This window comes from Serinus canaria, chromosome 4A (assembly GCF_022539315.1).
Source record: "Serinus canaria isolate serCan28SL12 chromosome 4A, serCan2020, whole genome shotgun sequence".
Lineage (NCBI taxonomy): Eukaryota > Metazoa > Chordata > Aves > Passeriformes > Fringillidae > Serinus > Serinus canaria.
In genome coordinates this window covers 8,896,103-8,906,221 of record NC_066318.1, presented here as the reverse complement: position 1 = coordinate 8,906,221, position 10,119 = coordinate 8,896,103, and the positions used below count along the sequence as shown (strand labels likewise).

The 10,119-nt window shown below is 54.5% G+C and overlaps 1 protein-coding gene across 2 annotated transcripts; it reads right to left on the bottom strand.

Annotated features, from left to right (window-relative positions):
* Positions 1-7: 7 nt before the first annotated feature.
* ATP1B4 (ATPase Na+/K+ transporting family member beta 4) lies at positions 8-9,338 on the bottom strand. 2 transcript variants are annotated; one of them, XM_018914359.3, is made up of 8 exons: positions 9,229-9,338; positions 6,613-6,775; positions 3,836-3,964; positions 2,903-3,007; positions 2,029-2,225; positions 1,389-1,445; positions 634-729; positions 8-172 (listed from the first exon to the last, which is right to left on the bottom strand). In XM_018914359.3, the coding sequence occupies exons 1-8, from the start codon at positions 9,289-9,291 to the stop codon at positions 11-13; spliced, it is 972 nt and encodes a 323-aa protein (XP_018769904.1). In that variant the 5' UTR covers positions 9,292-9,338; the 3' UTR covers positions 8-10. The 2 variants fall into 2 exon arrangements, with proteins under 2 accessions (XP_018769904.1, XP_018769905.1); XM_018914360.3 differs by lacking the exon at positions 9,229-9,338 and adding an exon at positions 7,455-7,535.
* Between the last annotated feature and the right edge of the window lie 781 nt (positions 9,339-10,119).

The window sequence follows — 10,119 nt, the reverse complement described above, 5'->3', positions numbered from 1 at the left end:
GTGGCAGGAGCTACTTCCCAATGCTGAGTGTGAAGATGATTCGGCCCAGGAAGCGGTCGCTGTTCAGGTCGTTGATAATTCCTTTCCCATTCAGGCTGCACTGGATGGGGACCAAGTAATTCCTCTGCACATCTGTAAAGTGCATAGCCACCAGTGGGGAGGTGTAGTTGACCTGGAGAGAAAGGAGATTTAAGCATCATTTTTGAGGGAGCAGAAAAGCAAGCAGGGCTTTTATGTTCAGTAAAATAATTTGTAAATGGTTCATGGTTCCAGCATGCTGAGCCTTTCTGTGTCTGTGCCTTAGCACGATGGATCACTGCACATTGCCTCTTGGGGTCATTGCCCAGGACAGCACCAGACCATGGGACTCACAAATGATTTCTGTTGTACTAAAAACCACACACACTCACACACACTCACACACACACAGAGTTACACACACAGTTACACACTCACACACTGTTACACTCAGTTTGTCAGAGACAGAAATAGAGCTCTGTAATCCCAGAGCCTGTGGCCTCTGTCCTGCCCACATCTGCCCAAAATAGCCTGACTGCACATCTGGAGCCTGTTCAGCAGCTCCTGCCCTCCCATTCCCAAGGAAGCAGAAAGAGATGCCAGCCCCTCACTCACGTGGGTGAACTTGCCATAGTAGGGATAATACATGAGGTCAAATGTCCCGTTCCCAGGGTAGAAATCCACCGACCTGAGGTGACTCTCATTGCCTTTCTGTGATCAGAAAAAAAACCAGAGGCACACACACACACACACAGGACATGGGACACAAAATACAGCTACCCTCAGAGCTTGTCTCAGAGCAAATGTCCCTTGCCAGCCCCTTGCTGAGCTCAGCTGTGCTATGTTTGCTGTGAGCAGTCACTGCCCTGCTTCCAGCCAGGGGAGAGTGGAGCTGTGGAGGCATGGGCAGGGTCTCAGTTTGCTGCCTGCTCATTCCCTGCTGCACCTTTGCTCTCCAGGGGTGTGACCCAGGAGCTGCCTGGGTAGGGGGAACCCTTCCTTCACCCCTTTGCTGTTGGCTTGCAGGGTGCCCCCAGGACTGACCATGCTGCAGAGCAGCTGAAGATGGATATGAGGAGTTGCCACTGAGCTCCAGGCTCCAGCTGGGAGCTGGCACCCAGGCCCACAGGCTGCCCCAGGGGCTGAGCTTGGTGGTGCCCATGAGGCTGCGGGAGGGGATTGGGAAGCAGGAGAGTGGTGACCTCTGTCACTGTCAGCAGATTGGCCTCCAGTTGTGCCCAGACACGTGGGCAGCTCTGGGTTCTGTGAGTGTTTGGGGTTAATACGAGGACAAGTTGTGCTGAGGTCCCTCAGGAGGAGATGTTTGGCCTTGTCCCCAGCATGCTGCAGGGCACAGAGGAAAGCAGTACCTGCACTTTGCACTCCACACTCACAGGGACCCCGGCACCAGGGCGGTAGCCTATGATCTGCAACAGCAAAAAACATCCATGCTGGTATGAAATGCAGTGCCAAGCACATGCTGCCTCCCTTCTCCAGAGCTTAAACCTTTCTGGGTGCCAAGCACATTGCTCAGGACAGGAGCTGTGTGTCCCTGCAGCAGGGTCCGTCACCCCACACCGTGCAACCTGCCCATGGCTGAGGGCCAGATTGCTGCCTGAGAGCAGGGACAGAGCAGAGAACACAGAGAGGATCCAGACCCCCTGGAATAACACCCCACACAGCTTCTTCCCCACACAGTTCACATCCCCCCATGCTTATTTTCCCAGCAGTGAGCACTGAACCACCATGCTATTACACGTCAATTAAATTAAATTCTAAGAAAACTCCCATTGTAAAGCATCTGGGTCTGGGGTGTTCCCCTAAAGCTCAGTTCCTCATGAAGAAGGGCTTGGCAGAAGACCCAATGTTTTCTAGCAGATATGGCCTGCAGGTTTGGGGATTCTAGTTCCCTTTTTCTCTGAGAAGGGGAGGAGTTTCAGTTCCTGTGTGCTGTTCATAACACTGGGAGGCCCTAAAGGAAGGAATGAAAAGAAGCAGCTTTCTCTGTACCCGGTTCATCTTCAGCAGGATGCAGGGCTGGCCTTTGGAGTAGCCAAACGTTGGGTCCTGGATGCCAGAGCAGTTCTGCAGCAGCGAGCGCTTGAACTGGCAGGCCTTCTTCTCCTCACTGTCACTGCCCCCTTGGATGAAGTACTGGCCTGGGACACACTCGATATTCTTCTCCTCCTGAACTTTGTCATCATAAGCTGGTGGAGACCAACAGTGTTGTGTTTGTGGGGTTCCCAAATGAAGGAAGGAATGAGGAATCTGACTCCATGTTCTTAGAAGGCTAATTTATTATTTTAAGATACTATATTATATAAAAGAATACTATACTAAACTGTACTAAAGAATAGACAAAGGATACTTACAGAAGGCTAAAGGAGAATAATGAAGAGCTCATGACTCTCTCTTTAGAGACTGACACAGCTAGCCATGATTGGCCATTAAGTAAAAACAATTCACATTGGTTTCATGAAACCAATGAAACAACAACCTGTTGGTAAGCAATGTCCAAACACATTCCAAAGCAGCAAAACACAGGAAAAGCAAATCAGATAGTTATTGTTTTCATTTTTCTCTGAGGCTTCTCAGATTCCCAGGAGAAAATCCTGGGCAAAGAAATTTTTCTGAAAATATGACGGTGACACAACAGACTTGTTAAAACCCCCTGAGACCTGCACAGACCCAAACTCTCAGAGAACATCCACATGTCAAGGGCATTAGGAAGGCATACCTGGAAAGGCAAAGCTCCCATGACCTTGTGAGCCTCCCTTTCCAGATGTGCCTCATGAGGTGCCCAGGAAGAGACCCCTGCACTGCATGTTTCTATCCATGGATAAAAACACCCTCAGCATGGCTCCCAGAGTGACAAAGAGCTCACCTGCTAGGAAGTGGTGCATGCTGTCCACGTAGGGCTGCCACGTGCTGGGCTGGGAGACATTGAAGGCAATGGTGAAGCCATTCAAGTATGGTCTGATCATCACTCCTGAAGAAGGAGACAGACCCTGGTAAGGCAGATGTAGGTGCAGCAGCCATGGGCTTGGGCTGTGTGCTGCAGGGCTGGTGCATTGTGGCTGGGCTTGGGCTGGGCACAGGCATGAGAGAGGCAGCACCAGCTCACAGATCAACTCTCTCCTCAACCTGCTGATCCTTCACCTTCATTTCCCCCCTGGAGGACACCATACACATCAAAATATCCCAGGAAACATGGGAGAGCCTCAGCAGTGTTGTGGTTTAGTGATTGGGGTTGTTGCACAGAGTGGCTGCAGGCCCTTCTGTTCCCAGCTGTGTGGGCAGTTCCAGACAAGAACAGGGCAAGGGGCCCTTCTGTTCCTCACCAACACAAAAACATGGGGAAAATGCTGTGTCTGACACAGGGAAAGGATTTTCTGAACATTCTCTTGCCAGAACTCCCCCAAATAATAATGCATAAAAGCAACTCTTGATTTGCATTTTATTTTGAAGGCATGAGGTACAAAGAGCCAGCAGCTGAAATGCATCAGCATCACCTGTGAAATAGGCGACGCCTAAACTTGGTGTTTGCCTTGAGAATAATGATAACAATAAACAGTGCACTGAGAATAACAATTAGTATCGTCAGGGTGAATGCTTCATATGGGGCTTTTCAAGATGTCTGCTCCTGTGCAGAGAACCTGCAGCTCTGCCAGTGCCCTCAGGTGAGAACACCCTGTGTTAGGGAGGGCTGGGTGACTGCAGGAGGCCACAGCTCCAGCAGGGCTTTGCCTGAGGTGCTAGCCATGCCATTTTGGTAGGACACTGATGGGCAGAGGTGCCATCTGGCTGGGGTACATACCTGGTGGGGACACACGGTCCCGGAACCTGGGCGTGTAGGGGCTCAGCGTGAGCAGCATCACATACAGGCAAAAGGCAAACATTCCTGCCAGGCACGTGTAGAAGATGAAGTAAAACAGTAAGATCAAGCCTGCAAAACAGACAGGCATGTTGCTGTTAAGGCAAGCAGAGCACATCCCCTGGGATGTGTCCCACAGGGATGCACAGACGTGCTCAGCACGGCGTCCTCTGCAGCTCAGAGTCCGTGGTGGAGGTGGGAGCTTGCAGCCCAGCCCTGCACACACACTCTGCTGTTTGTGGCTGCAGCACTGCCAGCTGCTCCAGTGCTGGGGTAGCAGCTGTTTGGTTCTGTGTCCCTTTTGCTGCGTGGCCCTTCCCAGAGCTGTGTCAGGAGCAGGTCTGTGTGTCCACCTGCCTCAGCTCTCTCCAACAGATGGACCCAACATTCCCTCCTGCCCTTCCCACCCCCTCCTGGCATGGTAACATGCAAAGGTACCCCGTGGCTTCAGCCAAACTCCTGATGGGGCTGTGGGGCGATGCTCCTGCCCTGATTCCTGCCCCCTGCACAGGAGGGACCCTGGTGCTGGGACTGAGCAGGCAGCATGGCTCAGGGCTGCAGCACCACTGGCTGTTTCATGGCCCAGACATTCAGGGAATGAGTTTGTTTTTCCTCTGGACCAGGCTGATGGCTGAGGATGTCTCAAGAGGCCACAGCCTATGAATAAAACCCAGCAGCTCAGAAAGCAAAGCGAAGCCCTAACCCAAATATTTCCCAGGAGAAACGTTCCGGCAGCTTGGAGGGAGCCCTGGGAACACAGATGTGCTCTCCTGCAGTGCCTCTGCCAGGGCCACCGTGCTGGGAACTGCTGGGGGCTGTGTCCTGCTGAGGGCTGAGCTGGGGCAGATGGGACCAGCACTGTGCTGGTGGCACAGAAGGGACAATGTCCAGCCCTGCCAGAGCCATGCTGGATGGTGCCTCTGCCCCAGCCTGGCAGCAGAGCTGGTGCTTGTTGGGACATCTTCCCACTACTGCTCCCATTTTTATGTTTCCTGCAGTGCAGCAGGGACTGTTGTCACCAGCAGAGAGGGGGTGCAGCCTTTCCCAGGGGCTGGGGCCTCCAGTGATGACCTTGTGGCCAGCTGTCTCCTGCTGAATGCTAGTTCCCTGAGGCCCCCATTTCAGGGGACACCTTTAGAACCAGCACAGGGGAGTAGCCCCAGGCTGGGCAAATTCCCTCCTCCCCACCCATGAACTGAGAGTGGGAAAGTTCAGCTCCACTCACCTCCAAGTGCTCTCACTTTAAAATAAATTTTGATTTTCCAGTAGCTTCTCCTGCCCCCATGTAGAGACAAGTGAGCACACACACGTGTGCACCAAGGGCATGTGTGTTCATGGACAGGGGGGTCACAGCAAAGCACAGTGACCCCAGGGGACAGGAGGATGCTGTACCTACTCCAGTGCTGCTAGCACTGCCAGCAAAATCCTGCCAGGGTCACATCCACACCACACTGAGCACATCCTCTCACAAGGAGCTTCTCAGGACCTGGAGGAGCCTCCAGAAAACCAAACCTACATCACCAAGGACTCACCCTACTGCTCCCACACTTTGGTCTGTGCCTTCCCATCCAGGAAAGAAGCAGAAAAACTGGTCTGCCTCTGAGGCCAGCCAAGGGCACAGGAGTGCAAACATGAAGATCAAGGTCTGTCCCAGACTCATGCTGGCAGGTTTTCAGACTCCTCTGGTGCTGGTGGGCTGCTTCCTTTGTTCTCCCAGCTGCCACCACAGGCTTTGCAGAAGACCCAGAGCTCTTGGCAGGGGCATGGGAGGGCTGTGGCACTTGTGGTGCATTGCCAGTGCCAGCCAAGGGCTGCAAACACCCAGCAGCAGCCCCTGGTAGTTCACAGCCTTACACTGATGGATGTACAGGTGAGTCTAGATCAGGCTGGGATTTTCACTCTGCCAAGGGGCCTGGGTGCTGGCAGAACAGAGCTGCAAAGATGGGTGGCACCATGCGTGCTTGTGGCACCTTGATTTTGGACCAAGCCTCCAGCAGCACTCACCCCACAGGCTGCCCTTAACCACCCAGGCACCTCCAGACTCAGCAATAATTTTTGAAGGGCACATGGATGTGAAGTAGACAGGGCACTCAGAACCATCAGAGCTGGCACATCCCAGTCCACTGGCTCTGGCAGCACTGTGGGTCCTGCTGTGGGCACCCTGTCACTACCTGGAAGCCGTGGGGTGACAGTGCTGACCAGCCCTTCCTTTCCCCTCCCTTTCTAGAGCCAGGCTCCTTCAGGCAGGGAGAGCTGCTCTGCCCCAGGGTGTGCACCCTCCACAGAACACCTGCCACAGCCCGGGCACTCTTCCCCCACCAACCTGATGAGACCAAAGCCACTGTCCCAGGGGTCCCTGACTTACACAGGCAGGGGCAGGAGTGCTGGTGGCAGCAGGGGTGCACAGCTGCAGCAGACTGACCTGCAGCTCCCAAGCTTGCTCAGGCTCTACACTTCTTTCTGGGACACAGTCTGGGCAGCCCGAAATCTCTGCTTTCATACCTCCCTCAACATTAACCTCCAGACCAAGGGTACCTTCTACATGGTTTTCTGCTTGTCCTCCTCACTGGTTATTTATTGTACTAGTTAGAAATATTAACGCTAAAGAAATGGGCAGGGGTGGTCAGTCCAAGCTATCAAGGACATTCACAGGCAAGTGAATCTGTTGTGAAGCAGAAAAGGCAGCAACCCCCAAAAGTGGGGCTTGAGCAAGGACCTACCCCAACTCTTGGCTGTTCTCCCCAAGCATGTTCTCTCCTCCGGGTTCCACAAGAATATCTTCATCTCCCCAGCCAGGTCTGCCCAGGTTTTGCTCCCCATGTCTGCCTTGGGCTCGTGCTTCTCTCTGTCAGGATCCTGGACCTTCTCCTCATGCTTATTTTCCTGGAAGAGTTGCAGAACACAACCCCCACAGGCAAGCTGAACTTCTCATTGGCCAAAAATAAATGCAAAAGCACTTAATATCTGGAAATGTTTCAAATTTCCATTTTCCCATCATCACTCTTGAGTTAAAGAGAGGCAGTTTTGGCTGTTCCAACTTAAGATCACTTAGAACCCAGCATCCATTTTTCCATTACATGTACGTCACTGCTGTCACACTGGGCACTGGCTCCTTGTGCTGGCACTTACAGAAACTCATCTTTTTCCACCTGTGTGAACATGACCAGAGAAAACCTGTGGTCTGGGAAGGCTGGGACTGTTCCCACACTTCTGCAACATCTCTGAGTTCAAGTGCACATTCTCTGTGCTGCCACAGATGATAGCAGGCAGCAGTATTAAAGAGATCAACCAGATTGTTTTCCTTGGCTTGTGAGCAAAAATTCAGTCTTTGAAGAAATCCCTGTGTTGTTACTCTTTTAATTACACCGAGTTCTAGGGAAAAGCATCTCCCCAGGTTGCAAGAGTTTGTATTTTGCCTAAGGGGTGAAAACTTGTTTGTCCAGAACTCAGGAACACAAATCCTGTGCCTGGGCCAGAGCCACTTGAGGCACGGAAGCCGCCCTTAATTCCCCTTGGGTCCGGGCAGGTCTCCAAACGCAGGCGGGTGGGAGAAGGTGCTGACCTTGCTTTCAGCCCGGGGCAGAGCCGGGCCAGGCATCGCCGGGGAGAAAGGCGATGCTGTCACCGGGATGGCCTCGTCACCTCCGGCATTTCAGCTCAAACGCTGCTGCCAGCGGGGCTCAGCCGCTCGGGCCGGACCCGCGGCCGCTCCCGGGGCTGCTGAGCCCGCCCGGGCACGGAGCCGCAGCCGCTGCTCTGCGGGACCGCCCCGCGCGTCTGCGCCCGGGACCGGGCACGGGCACCTCCAGGAGCCAGGACCCACGGGTCTGGGAGAGCCGGGACGTGGCCGACAGCTTGGCGAAAGCCTTGCTTGGAAACTCCTTTGAATTGGGGAGGAGAAATTGAACTCTGCTCGGACACACAAATATTGCAACACAGCGAGAATGGGGGGAGAATACTGTCTCCAAAGGCTGAACGTGTCCCTAGGGGAGCCTGGGCAGAGCTGGGGGTTGTAAACCCTCCCCACCCAGCTGGCTGCCCTGATGGGCTCTGACTAAAGCCCCGGCGGGTCTCTCTGGGAGCCCTGCTGGCAGAAAATGCCCCTGGCTGCCTGCAGGGCCCAGGCAGCCTTTGGCACAGTCCCAGAGCCCGGGCTGGAGCCCGTCAGCAGCAGCCCCAGAGCAGGGACATGGGACAGGAGTGTGGGGCTGTACCCTGCCAGGACATGCAGAAGGGGAAAAGTGACTGACTAAGAGGGGGAAGAGGAGGTGTTCTTCTTCCCATTCTCCCCATTAAATAAAAGAGCTACCAGGAGATGTTTTGGAAACATTTCCTCAGGCTGCCAGAGCAGGGGACACTGCCCAGATGAAGCCCACCCTGGTGCTTGGTGCTGCATTGGGGAAAGCCCTTTGAATCTCACACCAGCTTCTACTGGAGGCAGCAAGAGCCCACACTCAGAAGTTGCTGCCAATGCTCAGGGCTGTGGGGGGATATGGGGACAGCCTGCCCTGTCAAGGGGCTTCACCCTGGGAACAGAAGGAGGCTTTTGTAAGGAGACACGTTTCTAGGTCTATGCTGTGTGACCCTTCATTTGGTGAAGGGTCCTGTCCTGCTGGCTGGGAAAGGCCATGAGGGCTCCATGGCAGCCCAGGGAGGCTGAGGAAGCCCCAGGATCACCCCGTGGGTCTCTGTGGGGCAGCTGGGCAGGACAGGATGATCCCAGTACCAGGTCCCTGGCAGATGTCTCTCAGCTCAGGAGCTAGGTCAGGTCTGGAATGAAGCACAGGTGGTTTATCTTTGCAGCCCAGGACAGAGGTGGTCTTGGAACAATGCCTTGCACAGGGACGAGGGGCAGAAGGAGTGGCAGGAGCTGGGACAGGAGTGCAGTGGGGCAGGGAGAAGGCAGAGCCACAGCAGGCTGTGTTGGGATGCTGGACAGCCCTGCTCTGACTGCTTGGGAAGCAAATCTGGGGCTCATCTCTGGCAAAATCATTCTGTGCTGGCTGTTGTGGGTGTCCTAGGGGAGGCCAGGAGCTTTTCCCCATTCTCACTAAAGACCAGGTCAGCTCTCAAAGTTGGATTTCTCCTGCTGAAATCCAGGTATGCAGAGGGTCACCCTGCCCAGGTGTTCCTGTCCCTTCTAGTCCCCCTCACCACCCAGCACCACTGGCCAGACCTGACATGGCCTTCCCCCCCCTCCCATACAAAGTGCTTTGCCCAAGAGACAAAGCAGTATTTCCTAAAGCAGTTATAAATCTATCAGCCACAAAGCAGGTCCTTGCAGCAGCTCCCACCTCACCTTCTGAAATGAGGCTAGTAGCCCCCAAAATACTCACCACCTTCTGGCTGGGGCTCCTGAGCTGGCCCTCCATGCCACTGGTGCTGGTGTTGCTGGCCATTCTTGGGTGGGAAACACAAAAAATGTGAGTGTTAGCACAGCAGCACTGTGGGTGTGGGTGCTGTGTTGTGCTGGCTCTGAGAGACTCACAGACAGACAGAGCCCCCTCCCCAGCCCTGCTCGCAGACCCTACAGCACCCCCTAAAACAGCAGCTGGGCCAAGACTGTGGGGAGCAAGGCTGCTTTCCCTCCCTACCCTGCAGAACCTTGCTGCTCAGGAGTGGATCAAAAAATAACTTGCTTTCCTAACGGGGGTAAGCTCAACACAGCAGGATCCTATCTTGAGTCCTCTGGCATCTGGTGCCCTTTGCAGCACCCTCACCGCATCCTGCCTCATATTTGAGCTCCCATCTCTGCCAGCCAACGCCCTACATGGGGAAGCCAGGCTGTTCCCCCAGGAGACCGAGTAGCTGTGAATAAACATGAGCAAATCGCTGGGGTTTCCGATGGCGAGAAGTGTCGGTCAATGTGTGCTTGTCAGTCACAGCAGGGCCGGGTTACATTGCGAAATCGCTTTTGAGGTGAAAGGGGTAGTGAGAGGGGCAGACAGGTCTATATTTATCCCCGAGAGCAGACAGGAGTTCACAGCACCGGTTTCCTCGCCCCAGGTCTAAGAGCTACCCACAGCCTGTCAGACAAAATGCAGAGGCACAAGAGGCACACCTTGCCGTGCCACTGCGGGCCGGGTCTGGGAGGCTCAGATTTTCCTCCGTCAGTGAATTACAGGCAGGAGATGATGCACTGGGGAATCGGGGTGCCAGCTACGCTCCTGCTGCTGGAGCAGCTCCAGCGCTGTGGGGGCAGCGTGCGGGGCCGCCCTTCCCCGGCT